This window comes from Martes martes, assembly GCF_963455335.1.
Source record: "Martes martes genome assembly, chromosome: 13".
In the NCBI taxonomy this organism is placed as follows: domain Eukaryota; kingdom Metazoa; phylum Chordata; class Mammalia; order Carnivora; family Mustelidae; genus Martes; species Martes martes.
The window spans coordinates 16,464,867-16,492,206 of record NC_137901.1 but is presented as its reverse complement, the minus strand read 5'-3'; the positions used below and the strand labels follow the sequence as shown (position 1 = coordinate 16,492,206).

At 40.6% G+C, this 27,340-nt stretch overlaps 1 protein-coding gene across 4 annotated transcripts; it reads right to left on the bottom strand.

The window, feature by feature from the left end:
• Positions 1 to 247: 247 nt before the first annotated feature.
• Positions 248 to 27,332, bottom strand: LMAN1 (lectin, mannose binding 1). Of its 4 annotated transcripts, none has more exons than XM_080820921.1 (14): positions 26,825 to 27,332; positions 22,971 to 23,125; positions 22,729 to 22,836; positions 21,717 to 21,778; positions 20,599 to 20,698; positions 18,064 to 18,187; positions 16,398 to 16,456; positions 15,823 to 15,955; positions 14,181 to 14,374; positions 13,984 to 14,054; positions 8,873 to 9,026; positions 4,184 to 4,305; positions 3,828 to 3,890; positions 248 to 524 (listed from the first exon to the last, which is right to left on the bottom strand). In XM_080820921.1, exons 1-13 carry the CDS (start codon positions 27,321 to 27,323, stop codon positions 3,854 to 3,856), a joined length of 1,818 nt encoding a protein of 605 aa, XP_080677047.1. In that variant the 5' UTR covers positions 27,324 to 27,332; the 3' UTR covers positions 248 to 524; positions 3,828 to 3,853. The 4 variants fall into 4 exon arrangements, with proteins under 4 accessions (XP_080677047.1, XP_080677045.1, XP_080677044.1 ...); XM_080820919.1 differs by lacking the exon at positions 248 to 524 and adding an exon at positions 577 to 2,825; XM_080820920.1 differs by lacking the exon at positions 248 to 524 and adding an exon at positions 2,128 to 2,259.
• Positions 27,333 to 27,340: the final 8 nt, after the last annotated feature.

Here is a 27,340-nt window from a genome sequence, read left to right as displayed (position 1 = left end):
GTTCTCTGTGTTACAGCAGGAGAGAGCCCATTACCATCTTCTGAAACCACTTTGAAAGACTCTTGGACCATGCTACGAAGCCTGGGAGAGAACTATCATAAAGAAACTCAGGATCATGTTTAGCAAGTGGCAGATCCAAGATTAAAACCCAGTTCTGACACCAAAGCCCCCTTCCTTTCCTTTTAATACTGCATGGACTGGACTCTCAAAATTGGAATTACTTGGTTAAATAAATGATGCTTGCCAAGAAGATTAAAGAACTTTTTAAAACTGCCATGAGCAATGATGACGAATTCCAGCGGAACCACACTTTGGCCAGTATTGGGTTTATGAGAGGTGAAACCATCGAATGCACCATCTTCGTCAGTGGGCGTCTGTCATGAGCCGCCAGGGTAAGCCGTGGCCCCTGTCGCGCCTGCTGCTCCTCCTCCCCCTCCGCTTCCACCCGTTGCCGCCGCGCGTGGGAGGCCGCCCAGGGCACAGCACGTAGCAAATGACAGACCAGACAGGATCACAACCTGGGTCTACTTGGAAAACAAGTGAATACTTACTACCCGAGATCCAGGAAGGAAAAAGTAAATTTACTAAAATATTTCTTTATTTGAATAAGGTCAATGTCATTTCTTGAATTCCAGCTAGCATCAAATAACAATCAGAAAAAAAAAAAAAACACTTGACAAAATGTTATCCAATTGAAGTTAACAGTGGATAGAAAACCCTTTTAAACTTTAAAAGAAATATATTAAATAGGCAACATACAGATCTAAAAAGTTGCAAGTGGTGATTTCACATTAGATCTTATAAATAAAAAATCCCCCATATAATTGTTTATTCACGATCTCCCTGCAATAAGCACATGAACCGGAAAAGATAATCACATCTTAATATTCACAACTGTTATTTAAGTTCTTTACAAAGATTGTATCTCTGCAACTCATTGGGTCAGGCGATCCCTTATTCAAGTAATTTGTTTTCCCTAAGTTATCAAAAAAGTACAATTGTCTGAGATAAAATGTCACAGAAATCGCAAGCAAGAAAGCAAAAAGCTTTAGCAGGCAGACTTTGAGATGGGAGTTTTCATGGCTTAGTCATGGTCTGACGATGATTCTGTAAGTTTAAAGGCCATCAACCAAAGTACCAAGAGCTACAGGCGACAATCTGGGTTTAGTTTGTGGCTGTTAAGAAACCAAGAATTTTAGTAGGAAGAACACTGCAAGAAGAAAAGGATCCGTGCACATGTGCTAACGTCACCGACAATGAAAATGATATATTATGCTCTCTGCTCAGCTTTAAACCAACAGAACACAATACTTTTTTTCCACTCCCCATGTTAGTGGTTCTCAGACACTAGTGTGCTCAGAACCACCTGACGTGCTTGCTGAGTGATATTCTGAAAACCCTGCCCCTGAATTTTGATTCAGGTGCTTTAGAATGGAGGCCTGGAATCCTTATGCTTCACAAGCACAGCATGACCCACACGGTCCACGGACCACACTCTGAGAAACACCGATGTCCCTTTAATACAGAACAAAACATTGTTGATGGTTCGTGGCTTCTTAGTAAAGTTTTAAGCTGAATAAAACATTCAAACAATTAGAACACAAACAGGTACATTAAAAATAAGTATTAGCCATGATGTCATTGGATTTCTTTTAAAAGTGGCATCGCAGGCACGATGACTTAACACTAAAATTTAAAAATCAATTTTGTTTTAGTCCAAGGCACCTGTAAAATACTTGCTGGTGTGAGAGAAGGTAACAAATTTAATTATACAAAATAGTACAGAAATGAAAGAATCCTGGCAGTGATTGATTTTTCCACAGAGCAAACATTTTTTCTTCAGAAATGAGCTACTTAAAGCGAATGATTTTGAGGAAAATAAACCGAATCTCAAATAATATGATGAACAGCCTATGCGAACTGCTTTATGAGTGATCTTCAAGTAAAGTAAATTACTAGGTAAAAAAGAAAAAGATTCATGCATTTTCATAATAGCTCTCTCCGCTTGAATTAATAACGGTCAGCACAATTCCTCTCCAACCGTAGCCTGAACAACGTCCACCGCATTCATGCGTCAGGTGTCCCCTTAGTCCGTTTAAGGCACACATGACAATGGATTTCATAACACTGGGTATTCTGCAGCCTTTTATCAAGAGGATTTCCCAACTTTCACAGCCCACAACTTAAATATTCTTCTGAAGGTTGTTTTTGTTTTTGTTTTTTTTCCACAGATTAAGAGCAAATTCTGTGATGGCGTCTCTGGAACATGAATTTCAAAATGTGAATACCACAAAGGAGAGAAACACCAGAGAAGCATTTTCTCTGTTGAAGTGACTGAAGCAGAGCGAGCAGTCATTAGAATATTCTTACTCAGCATTCCGGGATCAACGCTAACACGAAAAGCAATGCTAGGGCTGTCTGCGTACATAGTACGACGTAGGTACTGCTACAATGCAGAGTTCCTCAGAGTCTCTGTACAGATTTTAGGCGGTTAGCCCAGTCTGTAAATGACGTTTGAGAACAAATTTATGAAGGTTTAGAAGAATGAAATGGTACTGTTTTATACAACCATGTAACTTCTTACTTCGGGTTCTATGACAAGTGAAAGAGAACAACTTAGCTAAGAGAGATAAAAGTATCTTGAGTCCGCAACAACACGGGTCTACATCAGCTGTGAAACAACATGAAGTCTGCATGTTCAAATGTCCTTTCCAGACTGATTCTGTAACACTGAGGACCACTATGCACAAATACTACAGCGACCCCTTGCAGTCTGACATTTCAAGGTTAAGCTTCCTAACAAGTGCTTCACAATATCCTTAGTTCTGGCATCAAAAAAAAAAGAAGAAAGAAGTGTTAATTCTGTTTTTCAAATTTGGTCTTCAAACGTCTACACTGCTTCTACTCCAGTCTCCTCGATTTGAGCGACACCAGATTATATGAAGTGATGTAACCAAGACTCAGTGGTGGATTTTTTTGGTGAACTTAAACTCTCCCCAGGACGTGCGATCTGGGCTGCGTGACACACTATACAAAATGGGAGACACTCCTTAAGTTACAAACTTAAATCCCAAAATGATTTTCATACTGTTGAACTGATGCTATTGGCACGGAGACGTTCATGAATGTGAGCGGGCGTGAGCTGAGCACATTACCAGGCAAAACCATAAAAACCATGATCAGAGGAACGTTTTCACCTAAATGGTTTTTCAGGCCAAGAGCAGCTATTAATTTTCCCCCCAAATTTTCTTTAAAAGTGAAATGTATCACTGATAATCAGAGGGAAAGAGACGTCAACATTCTGAAGCCTGTTACTTAGATCCTAAAGCTCTCAGACAAAATATTCTTTGATTTCAAAGGGAACTGTATTGGATAGAAGGACTGCTGGACTGAGTCTCAGAGTAGGAAACTCTGACCTCTAAAAAAAGACTCTGGTTGTAAAATAAACGTGATGGGGAGCTCTAAGTTAGACCACACAGTTTGGGGGTTAGGAAGGCAAGTGTATTTATGTTAAATAAAGAAACCTCCAACACTGGAGACTTAGGGGTACATTTCACATCTTGGGGCTGCCCCTAGCTTCTATTATTTACCATCTTTTTTGATCAATATTCTGTTCAGCGGCTGTATTCTACTGGCCAGAAATTCACTGAAATTTAAATAGACTTATGTACTATGCACAAATTTACATGTGGTTGTCTTTGTTTTAAGGTTTATTCTTACTGCAAATCAATGTTTAAACAGTCGTTTTATACAAAATTTAATAATTTAGACTATGAAGCAATTTAAATACTTAAATTCCCTCAAAAAGACATTTTGTATATACATACATGATGTACACATATGAAAAAGGTGGTCAAAAGAATTTTTTGGCAGCTGCTTCTTGCTGAGTCCTAAGGAAAAAGAAGAAAAAAAAAACCCTGAAAGTTCTATACATTTTACTTCAGTAAGAATCAGGATTGCTTAGAGTTGAAATATACATTGCCTTCTAAAGTATACATCCCATTAAGATAAGCATACTTCCTACAGATGCACTCCCACGTGACCGAAATAGACTAGAAATACTACTTGCTTTGTGTTAAACTGAATTTTACAAGTAGTGGAAATTGTTACACATGTAGGTTACTTGAAGTATTTAAAATTAAACAAATACAGAAAGATGCTGAGTCAAACTTCAGAGACTTACCTATACATGATGTAACCAATGAATAACACCGTTTGTACCACTACAAATATAACGAAGTGCATCGTAGATAAACATGATGGAAATGGTGGCAGCTCTGGGCATTTTGGTCTTTCATTTGATGGCTATAAGGCAAAAAACTATTACAATTAGTCAAAGTGGTATTTTAGAAAAAGAGATAAATGTGAAACCTTCATAAAATTCATGGTTAACTACATAAACTCAAGATTTTTATTTATTCGTCCCATAAGTATCTTCCATCCCCTTAACTTTTACCACTTTTTTCTTAAAATAAAGCTTACTTGTTTACATTTTTAGTAATATCTGTGTCCACCATGGGACTCAAACTCATGACCCTGAGATAAAGAACCGCATGTTGTGCTGAGCCCGCCAGGCGCCCCTACCACTGAGCTTTCTGGAAGAGTAGCTGATCCAGGAAGGCCTCTGCCTTCATGGCCCAGTCACTAACACACTGCTGTCTGGCTCAAAATCTTCAGCACAGGGGCGCCTGGGTGGCTCAGTGGGTTGAGGCCTCTGCCTTCGGCTCGGGTCGTGATCCCAGGGTCCTGGGATCGAGCCCCGCATCGGGCTCTCTGCTCAGCGGGGAGTCTGCTTCCTCCTCTCTCTCTGCCTGCCTCTCTGCCTACTTGTGATCTCTGTCTGTCAAATAAATAAATAAAATCTTTAAAAAAAAAAAAAAAAAAAATCTTCAGCACAGTGATGACGATTTTTTGTGTTCTTGATGGTCACAGACACACTGCTGTGTGGCTCAAATCTTCAGCACAGTGATGACGATTTTTTGTTTTCTTGATGGTCACAGACCACAAATTCCCTGGACACACCCAGTTTATCCCTGCTGTACTACACTGATCATTAATTATTAATAGTATCCCCTTTATTCTCAAGGAACTGCCTGACAAATACAACGGCTTTTTCTTAGCCCCCATCCTACCCAACCTCCTAGCAGTCAACATTACCAATCAGTATTTTGAAAAATGTTTCTTTCGGAGTGCCTGGATGGCTCAGTCAGTTAAACATCTGCCTTCCGCTCAGGTCATGATCCCAGGGTCCTAGGGATGGAGCCCCGCATTGGGCTCCCTGCTCACTGGGGAGCCTGTTTCTCCCTCTCCCTCTGCCTACTGCTCCCCCTGCTTGTGCTCGCTGTCAATAAATAAAATCTTAAAAAAAAGTTTATTTTCCTATTTCCATGGGTATTCTTTCTATTTTAAGGGGACAATTAAATATCGGGGCAAAGAATCAATCATGGTGTCCAGACAGAACGGCTTGTCGGGTCAGTTGTTCCCGGCATGTTTGCACCTGCGGGATAGCGCTCCGCACTGCGTGTGTGCCTGCCCCAGAACCAGCCTGCGCCCTGCTCCGCGGAGCACAGCTGGGGGAAATGGGCCTCAAACAGAGCTCAGGGAACAGACCACGATGCTCTGGATGACAGGTAATGGTCATTAAGAAAACTCTTAACTCCTATTTGAAAAATAGGAATATCCAAGATATACATAGAAATATGGGTAAGAAAGGCAGTATCCAAAAATATAAAGGAAACAAGACTACATGTTAAAGACCCAAGTTCTTCCCACTTAGTAGTTAAGGACCTCAGGAAAGTTAGTTAACACCACATTAACTTTCTTTCCTAAAGTATAATAGATATTTTTAAAAAACTTTTAAAGCTAGAAAGCTCCACATAATATATCAGGTATTAGGGCTTCCAGGAAGGTACACTGGGTAATACGGACCAGCCACCTAGCAGAAGACAACTAGCAGAGCTAGAAACAAATCCAATCTAAAACAACACCCGTCTGAAGGCAAAGGCAATGAACAAGATGGCAAGAAGTGATGGGCTCAGCATTTTTTTGGGCGGTGGGGGGCAGTGGGAAGGCCAAAGACAGACAACTTCAAATCCATGGGTCAGAGAAGAAACTGAAATGGAAATTAGAAAGGGCGCCTGGGTGGTTCAGTCAGTTGAGCGTGGGACTCTTGGTTTTGGCTCAGGTCATGATCTCAGGGTTGTGGGATCAAGCCCTGTGGCAGGCTGTGCTCAGGCTGGCTAAAGATTTCCCAAATTTAACGACAACTATAAACTCACAGAACCAAGATACTAAACCCCAAGCAGAGGAAAAAGAAAACAAAAGCAAAGCATGTAATTATCAAACTGTTTAAAATCAGTATCAGAGAGAGTATCTTAAAAGCAGAGAAAAAAGAGTACAGAGAAACAAAAGACTGACTTCTCATGCGAAATAATAAAACTATGATACAGTCACATAATGGGGTTTACGCAACTGTAAGAGGAATAAGGAGTATCTATACCCCACTACGACCACATTGGTTAGTGAAAGAAAGCAGGGAGAAGATAAATGTGTATAGTCTGCTACTACCTGTAAAAAAGGGGAAGATTTCATCACAGTTTCTGCTTATATTAAGAAAAGCAAGAAACAGTGGACCAAGAAACTACAGTCCCCCCCAAACTGCTCCATAATAAGGTAGAAATAAAAAGCACAAGTATAAAAGTTAGCCTTCTTTGAATCATCTGAGCTTTAATCTAGATGCAAATATATAGGAAATTTACATTGAGTGTAATTATGCAAATGGCTGGCTTCATAATTACCATCTTGTTAACTTATTTCCCACTTCCTCAATCTGTCCCCAGTCTTAGAGCTATTCCATACAGTCCTGCAAGAACGGCCTTGAGTGTACCAGTGTGTATGTTTTTTTTTTTTTAAAGATTTTTATTTCTTTATTTAACAGAGAGAGAGATCACAAGTATGCAGAGAGGCAGGCAAAGAGAGAGGGGGAAACAGGCTCCCTGCTGAGCAGAGAGTCCGATGTGGGGCTTGATCCCAGGACCCCGAGATTATGACCCGAGCCGAAGGCAGAGGCTTAACCCGCTGAGCCACCCAGGCACCCCTGTATGTTGTTTTTTAAAGATGTATTTATTTGAGAGGGACAGAGAGAGTCCATACTTGAGAGTCAGGAGAGGAACAGAGGGAGAGAATCCCAAGCAGACTCCCTGCTGAGCACGGAGCCCAATTAGGGGCTCGATCCCACGACCCCGAGATCATGACGTGAGCCGAAATCAAGAGTTGGATGCTTAACCAACTGAACCACACAGGTGCCTGCAGGTTTTTTTTTTTTGCCAGTGTATCTGTGAAAAATGCTAGGTTAAATAGGCAAACGAATGTGTATTTTTGCTATACATTACTAAATTCTCCTTCCTAAGGGTCAGGCCATCTTGTACTCCCTCTAGCAATGTGCTTACTAAGTTCTCCTCAAGCTTTGGCAATGGAGTGTGTTGTCAAACTTTGGCTTTTTGTCAAACAGGTGTGGTATGACAGGAGAGTTTTATTTTTCATTTCTCTTATTATTTAAGCTGCTTAGCATCTTTTCATGCATGGTACAAGCTTTTCTCATGAACATTCTGTTCATTTCCCTAGCACTTTTTTTTTTTTTAAGATTTTTATTTATTTGACAGAGCGCAAGCAGGGGGAGGCAGGCAGAGGGAGAAAGGGAGAAGCAGGCTCCTCGCTGAGTAGGGAACTCGATGCGAGGCTCAATCCCAGGACCCTGAGATCAGGACCTGAGCCGAAGGAAGATGCTTAACCAACTGAGCCACCCAGGTGCCCTCGCTAGCATTTTTGATTGGGTTGTTCCACATCAAATTTTTAGTGTTGCCCATTTCAAGGAGACTGGACTGGAAGGGGAAGAGGCAAATGCTACAAGCATTTGTGAATTTTGTAAGGATTTTAGAAACCAGTAAGTAAGTTAAGAAAAACTTAAAACTGAAAAACTTACATGTACCAAAGGTCTCTTGTCTAATATTGTCTCTTATGCATATTAAACTCTGAAAACATGTCATCTATCTTTAATATTTATGGCCAATCTCTAAAAATGTAGATGGGGCTTTTACTTGCGGGGGGGGGGGGGAGGGAAGGGCTGATAAACCAAAACCCAAACCAAAAAAACTTTAAAAAAGTGAACCAAGTAAGAGAGGAAGAGTTGCTGGAAAAAAGAAGAATCTTGCTTAAAGAAAGAGGCTACCAGCCAGCCAGTGTCAGACCTGCGCTTCCTCACAGCCCAGAGAGAGAAGTGGGAGCTACCCAGCACCTGTCTCAGTGAAGGGTCAAGAGACGTTCACCTTTCTAAAGCTGTTTAAAGACATCACTACTGATAACAAGAGGCATTTTTAAAAAAAGAAAATTTACAGAAAAAAACCTAGAAAACAAAAGTCTGGGATTGACAGCTGCAATGACAGGAACAGCAGGTATTTTTTAAAGATTCTACTCAACAGGGTATGGAGGGGCGCCCGGGTGGCTCAGTCGGTTGGGCTTAGGCATCTGCCCTCTTCGGCTCAGGTCATGATTCCACAGTCCTGGGATCGAGCCCCACATTGGGCTCCCTGCTCAGCGGGGAATCGACTTCTTCTTCTTCCTCTGCCCCTCCTCCCCTCACTCACTCACTCACTCTCTCAAATAAATAAAATCCTTAAAAAAATTCTATTCAGTAGGGTATGGAACCAAGGAATATAAAGATGTCAGGATCACATGGAATAATTCTACCTTGAATATGAAAAATGAACATTAGTATTAAGTAAAAAGTTAGAGTATTTTTCAGTAAACATGTGTTCATTCGTTTCTAACTAAGGGAGACTGATGATGACAGCAGCAGCAGAGGTCAAGAGCTTACCATGTTTCGCTGCACTAAGTTGTCTATGTCCCGCTTCACGATGTGCAGGTGCTCTTTGATGTCGTTGAAGTGCTGGGTTGACTCATAAACGCCCCCAGCAGATCCGGGATGCTGGATGCCGCTGACCAGTCTGACTGTTTCACTCATGGAATTCCTGAAACAGAAAATCCCTTTAGACAAGGGAGTTTCTAGAAAAATGATTTTTTTAGTCGCATTTTTCAAAAGGTCAGATATACTTCAAAGCCCAATGTTAGGTTATTTCAAAAAAAAAATCAGTATTTCGAAATACTGAATCATATTCAGGATTGGAAAATAATTTTTTAAAATATTTTATTTATTTAGGGAAGCCTGGGTGGCTCAGTGGGTTAAGCCTCTGCCTTCGGCTCAGATCATGATGTCAGGGTCCTGGGATCAAGCCCCGCATCAGACTCTCTGCTCAGCAAGGAGCCTGCTTCCCCACCCCCCTCTCTGCCTGCTACTCTGCCTACTTGTGATCTCTGTCAAATAAATAAATAAAATCCTTAAAAAAAAGATTTTTTAAAAAGATTTTATTTATTTATGTGAGAGACAGAGATAGCAAGAGAGAGAGACAGCGAGCGAGCACAAGTTGGGGGGAGGGGCAGAGGGAGAAGCAGACTCCCCCAACTGAGCAGATGAGGGACTCGTTCCTGGAACTCCAGGATGGTGCCTCTGGAAAATAATTTATAAAACTACAGCTTAAGGGGCACCTGGGTGGCTCAGTCAGTTAAGCGTCTGCTTCCTGCTCAGGTCATGGTCCCAGAGTCTTGGGATAGAGCCCCACATCAGGCTCCCTGCTCAGTGGGGAGCCTGCTTTTCCCTCTGCCTATTACCCTGTTTGTGCTTTCTCTCTCTCAAATAAATAAATAAAATCTTAAAACAAACAAACAAACAAACAACAGAGATGGAAGTTTAGAGTGAGAGTACCACCATTACTCTCTCTGGAAATGAGGAATTCCGGCTATGACCACGACCACCACTAAAATTTTGGAGGGGCTAATGGGGGTACTTCATCATGAACAGTGCAGGCCGACAACATCCAGTTATTAATAACTGTTGCAACTGAGGGATGGGGTATGAGGGATGGCTTTTATGCTCAACTTCTTTGTATGTTTGAAAACGTCTAAAATGAAAATAAAAACTGGTAAGACCTTCTTTCTGGTCTGCTACAAACTGCAGCTGAAAGTGAGGAGATAACGAAACTACTTCTGACTGTTTTTATTCTGGGACCTTTTACCAGTCAGGGCCTTTTTTTCTCTCTCTGTAAACTGAAGGGGGTTGTACTACATGCTTCTGGTTAAAAAAAAAACCAACTCTACGATTCTCTAAGAATATGAAAATCCACAGACACAAACCAACCACTCCACAAAGACAAATTATTTCCTTTCTCTACAGTTTTTTCCTGAAGCCTAATGAGGAAGGAAAAAAGCTCTAGAAGACAAATTTAGACATCGGTGCTCAGTTTCCACCTTCATGTACAGTGCGCATGACTTTCATTCTCAGTTAGCAAGTGGGAGTTTAGGAGGACTGCTGACTACTCTAAGTAAGTGCTTTCACGCATTATACAGCCAGATGGCTAGGGCTTACTAACCACTCCCTGACTCTTCAGACGTTCTGGTACCACTGGTATGTGAAAATAGCAAAGAACAAAGGAGTATCTGGAATAGAGTAACATTCATGTAAGAAAGAAGGGGATCTAAGAAAATACACATGTGCAGACAAAGTACAGGAAGAACAAACCAGAAATGAATGGGATAGGTTAGTGGGGGGCGGGTGGGAACAGGCTAGAAACGAGGGAGATGGGAATGGGGTGGTAGTGTTGAGGAGGGAGTGACAGACACTTTAGTGAACACATATATTTCGACTCAGAACTCCTCAGAACCATCGCGTTCACAAAACCTTCATATATCCCAAATATACACAATTAAAAGCGGCCAGGATGTAGGAAAAATACAAATGCTAACAAAGAACCGAGCTGTACTACAAATGCAGATCATAACCGTACTGAACAGAGTGGGGAGAGAACTGAACTAAGCACCTGCCTGGAAAACAGCGTCTGCGTCACAAACTGTAAGGTTAGATGCAAAAGGACCATTATGGAAGTCCATCAGTGAGTGTGTTTCTCCCCAGGATATGAGTTAACAATTCGAAGCCACTTTATGGGTATATTATGTGCACACTAAAGTAAGTAAACAGGGGCGCTTGGGTGGCTCAGTCAGTTAAGCGTCTGCCTTTGGCTCAGGTATGATCCCAGAGACCTGGGACTGAGTCCCACACTGGGCTCCCTGCTCAGCGGGGAGCCTGCTTCTCCCTCTGCCTCTGCCTGCCGCTCCCCCTGCTTGTGCTCTCTCTGTCAAATAAATAAATAAAATCTTAAAAAAATAAAATAAAGAAGTAAATACATCTTAGAGAATAAAAAATAGGTTTCTCCCTCCTGGAGAAAGAATTTTCAAAGAAGGAAAGAAGAAGGTGAAAATCAACCTATAATGTTCAGCCTAGTCTAGTCCAACCAGAATCCAAAGTGTCTGGATAATCTCAGGGTCTTTTTAATACAAGTAAGAGTGATGGGCACAAAAATAAAGATATGCGCGTCTGAGTGGGTGAGTAGACATTCACATATTCCCTAGCTCTGTCCACTGAGAGGGCCTAGGAGCACTGGCACCGCAGGGATAGTGAACACACCTACTGTCCAGATCTTGGGTTTCTAAATACTTTTCTTTAATAAAAGGATCGAGGGCTTACCAGAGAAGTGGTTGACTCTAGAGCTGGGGCAGAGAAAACACAAAATGAGCCTGAAACACGGTGTAGCACCAGAAAGTTAAGAAATGCTTTAAAAAAAGATGGGAGCTTTTTGGAAGAACACAGAAGCCAACGTGGAGGAGTTCTTACTCAGCACAGCAGAACCATCTGCGCAGTAAATAATGACAATATGGGACTGCAACCCACAGAATACATACCCCTGAGCCCGTACGACATAAATAATTGATTAAAATAAATAAATGGGGCAGAAGAGACCCAGTCCTTACAGAATTCCAATGAACGCATGGGAAGGAATGATAAAAACAGAAAAAAAAAATTAGCATTTGGGAAACACCTCGTTCTTGTTTCAGACAAAACATCAATGGATGCTACATTAGCAAGCAAAAATTTAAACTGAAACAGGATATTTACATTATTTACATAGTCCCAAAGTACCTTTTCCAAAATGTATTTAAGCAGTAAGGGAAAGATAGTAACTTTAAAGTACAGAAAGCAGAAAGGACCAAGTGACCCCAGCCAGTGTCAACAGCAGTAAGCCATACTGACATCGTGAACATGACACAGTGTTGTATTCTTGTCAAGAACACAGAACTTCCAACCAATCATGAGTCAGCACCAGCAAGACCCCGAATCAGGAGACAGCGGACCAAAGAACCGACAGAAACTGTCACGGTCATGAAAGACAAGAGGAGATGAACCACTTCAGACTGCAGAAGTCTGAAGAGACAGAACTAGATGCAATGCGCGTTGCTGGACACGACCCTGGAACAGAAAAAAGGGCATGCGTGGAAAATGGGTGAAATTTGAGTAAGATCATTAGTTTAGTCAATAGTACTGTACCGCTGTTCATTTCCTGGCTCTGACAAGTTGTGCTATGGTTATGTAAGTTGTGAACATTAGGGGAAGATGGTGAGGAATATATGGAAATTGTACTATTTTTGCAATGTCTGAAGTCTAAAATTAGATCAAAATAAAGATTTCAAAAAATAATGTCAAATGATCCATTTATGAAAAAAAATTTTTTTTAAAGATTTTATTTATTTATTTGACAGAGAGAGCAAGACAGCACAAGCACGGGGAGCAGCAGGTAGAGGGAAAGGGAGAAGCGGACTCCCCACTCAGCAGAGAGCCTGACGTGGGGCTCGATCCCAGTACCCTGGGATCATGACCTGAGCCGAAGGCAGACCCTTAACTGACTGAGCCACCCAGGTGCCCCTTTTTCTGAAAGAATTCATTCATTTAGGATCATAAATATTTGAATCATGAGTTTACAACTTAAAAGATTTTTTAAAATGTCAGACAGTACAAGTGAAAAGAAGTCCAAATTTGCAGTTACAAGTGGGGCTGCCTTTAATCTCTAGGTGTGGATATTATCACCTTCTGTTTAACCCAATACTGTTTAATTTTCCAATGCTAAAAAAACTCACCTTGACGTTCTTGTTTGTCAAGGGTTGTACTGGTTGGTGCAATGCTCTAAAAAGTGAGTTTATAAAATATAACACTTTGGCTGTTTCTCTACTCTAGGCATTGAAAGCTGTTAATTATCTATGTAAGTGAATACTTTTTAGCAACTTATTCAAAGTTCCAAGGACACAGTAACTCCTCTCTGTTCCAACTCTGTCCAGTCTCTCTTAGGGTACAAGATGGAATGGAAGAGAGGTAGTCACACATGGCATGTTTCCTTGAAAATGGTTCCATTCCATCACAAAGAAGCTCCCACATCAGGCATGCTTGTATCACAGTTCTACAATGCTATGCATGCTTACCCTTCTAGGATTTTTCACAGATACTACTACACATATTCTTTTTTTTCTTTCTTTCTTTCTTTTTTTTTTTTGACACAGAGAGAGAGAGAGATCACAAGCAGGCAGAGAGGCAGGCAGAGAGAGGAGGTAAGCAGGATCCCCACTGAGCAGAGAGCCCGACGCAGGGCTCAATCCCAGGACCCCGAGATCACGAGCTGAGCCGAAGGCAGAGGCTTAACCCACTGAGCCACCCGGGTGCCCCTACACATACTCTTTTTATTTTAGAAATGTATGACTACTTATCTCAAGTAGCTATGACAAATGTATTTTTTAAAAGATGCTAAAGCATTTTTTCTCTTCTGATTTAGAACAACTCAAACATTTAGGCCTATTGGCAGTTTCTGAACATCAGTTTCTGAAAGTTCCTGTACTTTCCACTCCTTGATTTATAAACTGAATCTAGAATGTAATTCTTATCCTCTTGTGGAATTCTTACAATAATAATGTGCTTGCACAGAGGGAGAGAGAAGTCATGAATTTTGGATAAATGTATCACCTAACACTCAGACATGACTTCTGCAGACTTACTTCATTTCATTTACTTGTCTCAGGATCTCATGCTGAGTGTTCACAACGGTATCCAGCTCTTGTTGGGTGATCTGGAGGAAAAACAGAAGAACCCAGTTCTGTAGGAGCACAAGGCAGAGTACCCTTTCTTTCCTCTGTGCCTCCTCCTCCTCCATCAGAGGCTACCTAAGGCACACATGCCTGTCTGGAAAGCTCACCTGTCCCTGCTGGGCTGGGATTCCTGCTCCTCTTTTAGCGATCTCCTCTGTCAAGGAAGAGACGTATCTTCTCTGTTCATCAAGAATCATATCTAACTGTCGGTTCAGCTGCTTGATTTCAAGATGGATACGATTCTGTCCTTCGAAGATTTGTCTCAGCTCGCGGTCTCCTACACTCTCAAATATTTCATCCGCTGAAATGGAAATTGCAAATTAAAATGATCAAAATCACCGACACGTAGTTTTTGCAATACTGTAAGTGACTGAAGTATCAATATATACTAAAATTAGAACATCACCAATATGATCTACTCCAGTGGTACGAGCTCCTCAATAGTAAACATGCAGATAGTCAATTCAATCATGACAAAATTACTATATGCTTTTTGCCATGTCTGGTGGCTGAACACCTATTATAAATTAGTTCTGAACGTTTTTCACCTAAAAATAATTTTCTTTCAAATATATTATATGATTCTATTTATATGAAAAGGCAAAACTAATCTATGGTACTAGAATCAGGAATAGTGGTTGTCTCTGCGGAGGGAGACTGACTTGGAAGAGGCATGAGTGAACACCTTGGGGTCGTAAAAATATTCTGTGTTGACCTGAGTGACAATTAAGTGGGTATAAAAGTCTGTCATAATTCATCAAACTATACTTTTAAAATCTGTGCCTTTCACTTAGGTAATAAATTTAATAATGGAGCTGAGAACAGCTGACACTTAGGTAATAAATTTAATAATGGAGTTGAGAACAGCTGATTTTTCTTATAAAACTGTGCTGAAAATTATTTCATTCAAACATTTATTACAATAAGCTTCAGGATATACTCACGAATCGTATGTGATACTTAAAACAAATCCAAGAAGAGAATTAAATTCATTTTTCATTTTTATCTTAAGTCTGATTTATATTATTGATCATTCAGAGAATCACACACTATAGGGAATACAAAAGCTAGCTATGGCTTTATTAAATACAGCTTCGATCATCTGTGCTGGTGGGAACAATCCAGATAAAACTTAGCAGATAACATAAAGCCACTCTACTTGGAACTCTCATGTTTTATTTTTGACCTGTAGCATACTTAAGTTCAACAATGGCTTAGACTAATTATTTTAAGATTTGCAAAATCTTCAAATCCAGAGTTCTGTTGAGCAGTAAGGGGAGGAGAATTAGATATCATTTCATACTACTTTCACAAGATTTTGTTATTTTCCTAGGATTATCTCTGTATTAATAAGCTAATGTGTGCCACTCAAAGGAAAGACATACACTTTACATGATTTCATTCCACAAATATTTAAAGTCTCAACTACTAGGTCACATTGGGGTTTTGTTTTTTTTTTTAGGTTTGGGGGGTCAGGGCAGTCAACAGAAAAGCAGAATCCCTGTTCTCACAGAGCCTGCACTTGGAGGGATCACTGTTCATCCACTTAACCCAGTATCGCCCACCACAGGCTTTCCTAAGCCACACCCTTACTGACAGAAACATCAACCTCCAAGCCTTGTGACAGAAGATGTGCCCATAGATTGCTTCTGGAAACTGCCTGGATGTGCCCAACAAGAGCTCAAGGATGGGATGAATGTGCGTGCCGTGACCCCCGTGTGGCTCTGAGCACAACTTCCTCCAACTCACCAGGATGCCCCTGAAGGTCAGGGTGGCCCTTCTGGAATTCCTCCTTTTTTTTATCCAATTCTTGTTGAAAGTGCTCAAATTCCTCCTGATACTTTTCTTTTTCTTTTTCTGAAATTTCTTTATCTGGTGTAGGCTTTTTTTGGAATTTAGGGATAGATCATTAAAAAAAATTTTAAAAGATAAGAAAATATTAAACCTCAGTATACTTTTTTTCCTCCTTCATTTTAACTACTCAACCACTAGTTGAAAGGTTAACATAAAAATATTAACCATTTTACTCTTGCTACTAATAATTATAACAAAACAGTAACACTAGTCACTACCATTTATTGAGTGCACGGTCTTATTTAATGCTCATGACACCATGAGGTGGCCAGTACCAATGTCTCAGTTTTACCAGTGAAGAAACAGAGCGGTACAGAGGTTAGGCCACTTTTACAAGATTAAACAGCAATAACAGGCAGAAACAAGACCCAAATCTAAGTTGGGCCTCCCAAATTTTCAGCTACAGGGAGAAACCAATAAACTGGAAATAAACTTTATGGGGGGGGGGGGGGGAAGATATGTATACTTACCAGCTCCTTCCCAGGCTCAGTCAACTGGAAGGTCAGAAAAGAAAGGACATCATGGTCATCTACAAATTAAAAAAAAAAAAATCTGAAAAAGTTCTACAATAGATTATTTTTTACAGTTGTGAAGTTACTTTAGAGAGATCTAGTGCTTTAAAAATAATCTGTGAAAAATAACAAGAATCAGCTCTCATCTGGTAAAGGCAACGGAGCTCTGTGAGCTTAGAGATGAAAATTCACCAGAAAGATTTACATCAGAAATAAACTAAAATTCACTTTCTTTTATCTTAAACCAGAATATTTAACAGTGTTTAATATATGACAGATGATTAATAAATAAGGGTATAAAGCTTAATAATAAATAAGGGATAAAGGAATAAACAAACAAATGAGGAATCAAAAGAAAGCCTAAGCCCCTAAACCTGACACCAAGATCTTCCCGTATTTTCCCACAAATCTCCTTTATAGGCAGTGTCCCAGCCAAATGAGACAAAATCCTGTCCTTCATGTATTTCTGGACCTCTCAACCTTTCTTACAGTACTTACCACTACTTGCCTTACTTTCTTGTTATAAACTTGACATTGCTTTGTCCTGGCTTACTGGGACAGTCCTGATTTATCCATGCTGTCCTGGCATTCCTAACAGCAGCTTCTTTAATTCTCCAAGCATTCCAGTTAGATAGTATGATCATTCTATCTATACAACATCCATCTCTGTTTCCCTCACATAGCAGATATTAACAATTTTACTTTATCTAAAATCATATTTTAAAAATCAAATTAATTTCAGGCTGCTTAATTTGGAAACACACTTAGCAGATCAAACCTCATAATGCTGACCTAAAATACCAATCCTGAAGAGTCATGTCTGCAAAGCAAGCGCAATTAATTCCAACCGGCAATCTCTATGCTTTCTGCCACTGTGACGAAGATTGAGATATGCAACCAGATGAAAGAGAAAACTCTAACACTCTAGGTGTGTAAGTTACCTAACCTCAGGAGAAGATGTTCAGTGTGATAGAACACTGGACTCAGGAGTCAGAAACCCAAACCAAGTCCTGCTTTGGTTTGGTCATTACTGGCTATGTAATATTTATAATGTACTTTAATATAAGATTTGGCAAACTTAACTAAAAATGGGGTAAATACCATCTATCCATTCTCTCCCGCCTTGTGATGTTGTAAGGAACAATTACATATTTGAAAATAATAAAAAATTATACCAGGTACCATGTAAACACAACATGATATATATATATATATTTTCTAAACACAAGATGGTATTGATGTGAGAAGTTCATTTATTACCAAATGTGGGGCAAAAATGGTAAATATGTCTTGTTTAAGCTTAAGTCCCCAGTAATATTTCCTTAGGCTACCAAATTTCACTTAAATGTGCTGTGACAACTTTCAGGATCCTAAACCACTTGGCAATTAATCTATTTCAGCCTTGACTTTAAATATCAACCATCAGTTGTCTACAGCCCCAGCCAACTGTATACCTACAGAATATCAGCAGAAAATGAGCAGATCCAAGATACCAAAAGACTGGCTCTGCAGTACAGCTCGTCTTAAAAGGCTGAGAGGAGACAAGTCTACAAATCTCCCAGTAGACAGTTCCCACTGAAACTCAATTCACAAACTTGTAACATTAAAAGATGGCAAGATTTACCTGCAAGACCTCCAGTTGCAGCGGATACTCCAAAATGCCCTTGGGAAGGGAGAGCCAGATTGTCCGCTCTGGCGCAAAATTCATAGTCATTTTTATCTGGTGTGAAGCCATTATTGATCATTACCTAAAAAAGACATACTACAGCTATAGCTTTTACAACAGGCATTGTAAAATGAATTTCAAATAGTCAATTTATGACTAACTGATCTTTATATTTGGTCTACTAACCAACCGTCAAAAAGCGATCAGTTTTCTCTATTATAAAGGGTAATCCCCTGTCCGTGAATAACCTCACTTATTTAGCATCGTTATACGAGATATTTCACTTTGAAGTTTTTATCCTACAATGTGTCAAAGGCTTAAAGAGAAATATTTGATAACGTTCCATGAAAATCTTTCTAAAGTAGAAGACTCAGGGAACCATGATGACTTCCTTTGAATGGTTCATACAGAAGAGGGACCAGATTTGGTCAAAAACCCCAGTGTCAGAGCTCAAACAAATAGGATGAATTTATAATTTTTACCCCAGCTAATTGGGAATTAAATATAATTATATTAAATTAAATAGACTGCCATGCAAGGAGTGAGCTTCTCTTCATTCAGTTGGGGAGGGGGTGTGACTGCTTGTGTTCCCTCTCTCGCTGTGTCTCTCTCTGTCAAATAAATAAGTAAAATCTTAAAAAAAAAAAAGACTGAGCCAGTATAAAATCTTCCAAAGAACTGAGAAAGGAGAAAGAAAAAAATTTTTTTTTTTTTTTTAAAGATTTATTTATTTATTTATTTGTCAGAGAGAGAGAGAGAGAGAGAGGAGCGAGAGTGAGCACAAGCAGACAGAGTGGCAGGCAGAGGGAGAAGCAGGCTCCCTGCCGAGCAAGGAACCCGATGTGGGACTCAATCCCAGGACACCGGGATCATGACCTGAGCCGAAGGCAGCTGCCTAACCAACTGAGCCACCCAGGCGTCCCAGGAGAAAGAAAAATTTAAACAAGATGTTTTTTATTTATTAGTATGATGGCACTGATGGTACCTTTAGCAAGCAAAGTTCCCATGATATTAGAAGAACTGCTAGCTGGATATACCCACTTTATGTATTTTTTTGAAGATTTTACTTATCTATTTATTTATTTATTTGAGACAGAGTGAGAGAGCACAAGCAGGGGAAGCAGCAAAAGGAGAAGGAGAAGGAGAGGCAGACTCCCCGCTGAGGGGCTCGATTCTAGGACCCTGGGATCAGGACCTGAGACAAAGGCAGACGCTTAACTGACTGAGCCACCCAGGTGCTGCAGGATATACCCACTTTACATAAATATTGCCCTGAATTCAATCCGTCTACAACTAAACTCATTACCAACCCTCTGCCCTCCCATTCCTCACTCAAACTCAGATGTGCTGCTTCCTGGCTTAGTTGTACAACTGGCCAGAAATCCAGGAACCATCTTTGAGTCCCCCACTGCACACACCCTCCCACCCCCTAGCACAGTCTCTCCCTCCTGATCACCTCTCCTCTCTTCTTCCCTTTCCCCCGGCTCAGACAGCAAGTGGAGTCTCGCAGGGAAGAAGGGACTCGGTTCAAATCACAGTTGTGTTACTTACGTGGTATGTTACTTAACAATATGGTATGTTAAGTAACAATAAGTGACTTAAAATGTTCCATATCCCATTTCCCTGTGTATAAGATGGGGATGCCTGCCTCATAGGGATGTTGGAAAAAATAAGTGAGACACTGCACTTAAAAGGACAGAGCACGGGGTGTGGCCCACTAAGTGTAGCGCCTCCTTTCACAAATACCATTTTAAGAACACTGCTGCCTAAGTCATCTGCCCAAACCACAAATTGGATCATTTCACTTTCCTGCTTAAAACTTTCAGCAGTTCCTTACAGGATAAACTACCCAAGGCCTGCGTGACTTGCCACCATGGACCTTTCGATCCCACTCCCCACAGTCTCCTCTATCCCCAGCCATTCCAAATCACGTGCCTTTCCCAAATCTTTCACAGTCCCTGTGCTTGTTTTCTCTGCCTGGTACGTGCACCCCATCTCAGAAATTTCCCCTTCCCCTTCCCGGTGCAGCTCAGCTCTGAGAAACTGTTCCTGACCTTCTCCGCTCCCAGCTGCAGTTACAAGATGCTAACCCCTTGATTCCTTAATGGTACGTGTGCTGTGACACACCTCCCATCTAGCACAGTAATGTTACACAAGTGTCTCCCCTCCACTAGACTACAAGCTCTTTGGAGAAAATGACCTTTCTCTTACTCAGATCCGTATCTGGATGGCTCGGATATGTACGTAATGTGTGGCATCTAGCAAGTAAGATGCTTAAACATGTACTGACTGAATGCAAAGCTATGGGCAAGTTTTAACGCCACATGACTACTCAGGCCAAGCTCTGAAGACACTTCTGTTCTCTCACAGTAATGCTGAGTACATAAACCAATACCCAAATTTACATGCCTTTAATTTTTATCAAAGATTCAGAATGAAAAGTCCCACTAGAATGTTGTTCATTTGAGCATCTCTTAAGTGCGTGTTACTTACCATCAGTGTTTTCTGGTAATACGTAATCTTTGCCCGGACAGGATAGGGTTTATTACGAAAGTCCCTCTGGCAACTTGCTAAAGCTTGACTAGCACCATCACTAGAGTATGAAGAAAGGGAAAACAAACAAAAAACGTCAGAAAGCTTCTCAGTATTTAAAAATTCACTACTTAAAATGATCAGCGTCCAGAAAGATAAAATATCAAGTTATGACAGTCTTGGGATATTTGAAGTTACTTACTCAGAAGACACAAAGTTACTGCACAAGTTTTTCCCTGTGATTCCTGTCAGAACTATGGATAACATCAGAAGCCAATGTGCGGACAGCAAGAAGAAAGTTTTACTCTTCTACCTGAGATGAGGCCAAAATCCTCCTTTATGTCAGGGCAGAATCAAAATACACTGGAGCTTTTATTTATTTATTTATTTTACATTGGAGCTTTTAAAATGCATATGCCTAGATTCTACCCCAAATCCAGGGAAGGAGACTAAGGAGGAGGTGGCCTTGGCACCTCTGGTTTAAATAGCTCCACAGGAGGTCTTGATAAACTAGGGGGAAACAGTAAATGGAAATGCAGATGAGTAACTTTTCTTACAGTTCCTGATTGGCTCAAAGGTAATTCCTCCCACAACAAACATGTAAAAATTAAAAATGTACATACCTAATTCATACACATTATAAATATACCAAACACTTAGAAATTTTGTAGCCTACTGGGAATCTTTAAATAAATCAACATGTAGGATGTCTGAGGTGGTGTAAATTGCTCAGCCATTAGTTTGGTCAAGGGTTTCAACTTTATTTTTGAAAGATGAAAGAAATATGACTAAGGGCATCACCAAGAACCAGGAACATTTTATAAATCTTTCGAAATATTACATAGTTTTCGGTTCAATAAAACATGTCTTTTTTATGTTTGAAATCTGAGGTGGGCCATAGAATGAACTTTCATTCAGGACCAAATTTAAAAAAGACCTTTCTACCAAGTTACAAAATACATCTTCAGAAAAAGAATAACCTTATTTCATCTGAAAAATATTCAGACTTGAAATAATCTCTTTTTACAAGGGTTCTAAAAAGTTGTTGCAACCAAGTAATATAAAAAGCACACACTTACTTTTGATGGTCATAATGGATTTGTCCGTTGTTGCCTATAATTACTATAGCAGGATTATTTTTCTAAAAATAAAAAGAATGTATTTCGTTTTATAGTCCTTAGGTCAAAGAATTCTAGATCATTCTAGAAGTGCTATAAAGTCTCTTATTTCTCTAAAATTCTAGGACTCAAAATTTTAAAGTAATTAATAGAAAAGATTCTATTTATTTAGAAAAAATTAAGTAAACTCTATTATAATCATTCAAAAACAGTCTCTAAACATCTCAATAAAGACGTGTGTGTGTGTGTGAGAGAATGATCAACTACAACACATATTTGAGGACTATGTGGGACAAGTGTGAGACCCAAGGGAGCTTAGTAACAGGAGGGCTAGTATGCGTCAGCATTTAAGAAGTTATTAAAGTTCTCTTTTAAATTCCTAATAATAACCCATGACAATCAAGAGAGAAACTACCAGCTGAAACAAAGATCATCAATCCTAAGGCTAACACAGCACAAGTTAATGTCACTAAATCGCAAGTATATTTTGTTCTGAACTGTTTTAGGCTCTCCTAAATACATCATCAGAGAAACTGGTGGGCTCAAAAGGAGTGATTAACATATAAAAAGGTATTAATATGTGAGCTAGTATTAGTAATGCACAGGGTATTTTCATGAAAACAGACTATAATCCTACACACTGCTGGTTTCACTGCCTACCTCTAAATGACTCAGGCTTATGCATCAAAATTACTACACACATACAGGGTGCTGCGGAGGGAGGTCACTGCAAAGTTCTCAGAGTTAGAACTCCATTTCGACCTCAAGTTGGTGCATGACAAATCAGGAACAAAGAGCTTTAAAATTTCCAAAGTCCCAGTTATATACAAGACTAATCATCATACTTAAAATAGAGTTTGGAGATTTCTCAAACTACTAACCAGACAAAAGTGTTAAATAAGCTGTATTTCTCACAGCCTAACTTTGTTAGCAGATGTGCTCAAGTAGGTAATAGTTCTGACAACAAATATACCTTTCCATCATTGTCGAAAGAGTCAAAAAATATTCCAACACCATTCCACATATCAGCTGATCCAAACACAGGACCCTCCAAGCCTTGATTTTCTGTATACCAAATTGCCTGTAAATATATAAAAAGGGACATTCAGAGGCTAGTGGTATATGCAACACATATGCACTGATGCTCATATGCACTGATATACATATGCATCGATATATATATGCACTGATACACAGGTAAAGAAATGATTATACCAGGCCATCAGCTCCAATTCGACCTCTTCCAGTCACTCGAAATGTCACCTCAACTTCCCAGTTCTCAAAGGCTGCTTTCGTCTTTGTCCACACTGATCCTCTTTGGCTTTTTAAAGATGGTGCTATTCGAATTTGATCTGAACTTGGAATAGCATCTGTAACAAAAATCAGGGAAGAAAAGCTTTAAGTTATAATTAGGTAAAACTCAACGAACCATCACCAAACTGTTCCATATGCCTAGAAAGATCTAATTTTAACTTGGTAACCTGTACAATAATTTTGTTAGGAAAAAATTATACATTGATAGTTTCAACTTTAAAACTTTAGAGCTTTGGGGGCACCTGGATGGCTCAGTTGGTTAAGTGTCTCCCTTCGGCTCAGCTCATGATCCCAGAGTCCTAGGAGAGAGCCCTGTGGCCGGCTCCCTTATCAGCAGAGAGACTGCTTCTCCCTCTGCCCCTTACCCCTTACTCTCTCTCTCTCTCTCTCAATTAAATAAATAAATATTTTTAAGAAATAAAAAATAAAATATTTTTAAAATAATAATAAAATAGGAGCGCCTGGGTGGCTCAGTGGGTTAAGGCCTCTGCCTTCGGCTCGGGTCGTGGTCTCGGGGTCCTGGGATGGAGCCCCACATCCGGCTCTCCGCTCGGCGGGGAGCCTGCTTCCTCCTCTCTCTCTGCCTGGCTCTCTGCCTACTTGTGATCTCTCTCTCTGTCAAATAAATGAATAAAATTAAAAAAAATAATAATAAAATAAAATAAAATTTTAGAGCTTTCTAACAGCCTTCCCACCCTCATCTTTTGAATAGTGAAATACTTCTGGGGGAAAAATTAACGCTGCAATACATTAAAAATTTAAGGGGCAGGAGGAAGGAAATTATGGCTTAAAAAAGCAAATCAACTATTTGATTCCCATTATATTCTTTTTCAAGTATCTAAAAAACTTGCATATTATTTTTTTTTAAACTATGAACTATCTTAGCAGTTTACAAATGTCAGAAAGCTCAAACAGTGTGAAAAGAACATACCACTAGGAATCAAGAGACTTATTCCTAGTCTCAGTTCAGCTGTGTGACTTTGAGCAAATAATTCTTACTGTCTTGGGTTCACCATATGTTCACCTGTAAAATGAAGGGGCTGGGCTCAATCACTTCCATAAAAATCCCAAAAGTTATATGCAAACTTTTGTGCATATATACATTCTTCTAGGGAGAGGGTCAACTGAATTTCAAGTCAATAAACAGTTCTTTAGTGTTAGCAGATTCTCAAAAGAGAACTGTGATCCCCAAAATGGTGGTTTGCATCTCCAAGCTAGGTTCGAATTGCAGCTCTACCATCACTAGCTGTTTGATTATAGGCAAGTTATTCCATTTCTCTAATAACCTCACGGGCATATAATGTACAGGAGTATTTCAATAAATGTTAGCTAGTCCTGTTATAGAACTAGATACTATTACAGCACCTATCAGGCCTAAGTTCGAACGATTCTAACATATCCTCTCAGATTATTATATTAGTATATTAACGAGTTCTGACATCCATTCTGGGAAATAACTGTATCAGGTCTTTACAGCTAGGAAAAACTGACAAAAGACAAGCTGAGGTACTTTATTAAGATCAGCCACTGTCACCAACACTTCCAAGCACTTAAACACTGGGGCAAGCCTCATGGGAAGAGTAACAGACACAGATTCAGAAGAACTGGGTAGGGGTTCTAGTCTACTGACACCAGTCATGTAACTTCCAAGAACCTTACTTTCCTGAGCAGCAGTTTTTTCATCTCTAAGACAGAGAACACCTGCCTTGCCTACAAATGATCAAATCAGAAAATGAAGGTGAAAGAGCTCTGAGAGCTACAAAGGGTTACAAATTGCTGTCATCAGTTTTGTGCCCTTATGAACCCAGGATGTGTACTAACAGTACAAAAGGCCATTAGAGTTAAGAAAAGAAACACCATCGATTTGCTCTTCATTTAGGGATGAATGTAATGCGCCATGTTTAAACTGAATCTCAAATTTCTCTGTTTAAAAAAACTGCTGTAAATAATGGATCTCAGGGTAAAATGAGAAGGGAAAAAATGATCAACGGAGTTAAGAAAACAGTGAGACTGTAAAAGTTACAGCAATAATGAAAGCAAGGGGTATTCACAGCAGGGATTCCCAGAGTCAGTATCCAGAAAAGTCAGGACTAAAACATGAATCCCTTTATTTCAAATTCAATCTAGTCCTACAACTTTAATTCACCCAGGGATACTACCTGACATTTTTGCAGCAGACAAGCTTAGTTGGGTATAGGCTCTGTAGAGAAAGTCAAGTTAGCTAATTTGAGTAGTTAACATTATTAACTGGCTCATGTACGTGGCGTTAAGTGTGAAAGACAGAAGAAAAAGCAGGCGAGGGAGAGATGCAGAAGTGAAAAAAAGTGTGAGCAAATTCATCACCACTACTGAAAACTTCAGCATCATTCCAAAACCAAAACCAAACCCTCCCAAAACTTGTGTTTGGTACACCTGCAGCATCTTTGTGTATTAGGAACAATGTTACCTTGATAAAAAAAGCCCAGCAATATCTCCTTGATGAGTGGGAACACAGAAAATGCCTGCTGAGAAACAAAATAATTGTACTCTACTTCGAATACTTAATGACTTGGTCATTAAGTCAAATTGAAATTTTTACCTTCAAATTATACATTAACTTCAGTGAAACGGTCCTTCCTTAGAGTGTGTTTCCTACTCAGTAATTACTTTCTGGAAATGGAATATTTTGTTTCAGGCACCTGACATTCTAAAACAAGGTATACAAACCTTTTATAAGTGACTGTTTAATTACACATAATGAATGGAACTCAAAATGACAGAACTTCTCACCCCATAAAAAGGCATTTGCCACTTGTTTCAAAGGATGCATCTGATGGTCACTGAACAGAGCTTACAGCATGCCAAGTGTGAGGGCTGATTCCTTAGTCAGCAGTGACACATCAGCACTAGAAAGTACAGATACGGTTTCTTTCACATATGTCAATGGCTAGCAAGGCTCTCTTATCTACTAACAGTGACAAACACACAAAGGGAATAAAACATGGAGCACAGATTACTTTCAATAAAAAAAAACAACAACTACAACTCTGAAGAGGCTGTATATGTAATGTTGTTTTCGTGCATTAAGTGCAGAAACAATACCAAAAAATATATCCCTTCTAAATAAACGGATGAGTGCGACTCTTGTTACATAACGTGTTAATACAACTGAAAAGATCAAAGACCACACCAAGTCACTGAAAGAGGCAAATTCAAGGTGTAGTAGCTCCAATAGTGTAACAATGTCCTCGGACATAAGAAGACTTAAAAACTACCTTAAAACCAACATATGCCATCTCTAGAGTCATCGGGGTACACCCTGGAGCATTAAGCATTGCTAGCACCGGAGACAAGACAGCAGGGGAGGACCTAGGAGCAGCGGGAAAGGAGGTAGGGAAGCTCCGCGAACAGGTCTCAGGTTGGGATGGCCGGGGGTGGGGCTGCGGGACGTTCGCGTTGAGACGTGGCGTTTAGGGTGAAACGTGATGCTTAGAAGAGAGTTTGAATGCTTGAAGTATAGGAAAGTAACAAAACACCTTGAGACCGAACGGAAAGAACGGGCGAGATCAAAGAAAGGAGGACAGGAGGACGAGAGGTGGGCAGAACGGGGGAAGAGTCGGGCGCAGGCGGAGAGCCCTGCGGACCAGAGCCGACCTGCAGGAGGGGCTGCTGAGAAGGGTCCACCGCGCCAGTGGTGTGCAGCAGGGAGAGGACAGAGAAGAGGAGACCCAAGGCGGGAAGGGACCCTGGCCCCCCCGCCCTCTTTCCCGGCTTACTCCCCGCGTGGGCCCAGAAGGGCACTGTCCCGTCGCTCTGCACCAGGTGCGGTCCCTTGAAGCTGTATTTGTACTCGAAACGGCGGTGTGGCGACGCGGCTGCGGTGCCCGCGGCACCAGTAGCCGCAGGGTCGCCTCCCATGCCGTCGCTCCCGGCGAAGCGACTAAGCGACAGCAGTAGGGCGCAGAAAAGAGGCCGAACTCTGGCCTGGGGACCCCTTTGCCTGGATCCCGCCATCTTGGATTCTAGGAAGCGGAGGCCGGCGGGAGGAGGAGGGGCGCGGGAGCTGCGGACGGCCAACAGGGCGCTCGCTGATTGGCGGAGCCGAGAGACCCCGAGGGCAAGGGTGAGCCCCGCCCCGGACTCCGCTAGCCCAAGGCGGACCCGGGGCATCAGTGGGCGGAGCCCCACGGGAGGGGGCGGGGCCTGGAGGTGGTGCTGTCCACGAGCTCTCCCGTCCTCTTCGGGGCGGGAAAGGGTCCTCCAACATTGCAACATTCCTTTCCCACGTGAAT

Coding starts and splice junctions, on each gene's coding strand:
- LMAN1 (XM_080820921.1), bottom strand. CDS start 27,323: ATGTTGCAATGTTGGAGGACCCTTTCCCGCCCCGAAGAGGACGGGAGA. Junction 15,956..16,397: donor CTGAGCCTGGGAAGGAGCTG/GTAAGTATACAT, acceptor TTCCAAAAAAAG/CCTACACCAGATAAAGAAAT. Junction 9,027..13,983: donor AGACAAGTAAATGAAATGAA/GTAAGTCTGCAG, acceptor TTTCTGTTTCAG/GAATTCCATGAGTGAAACAG.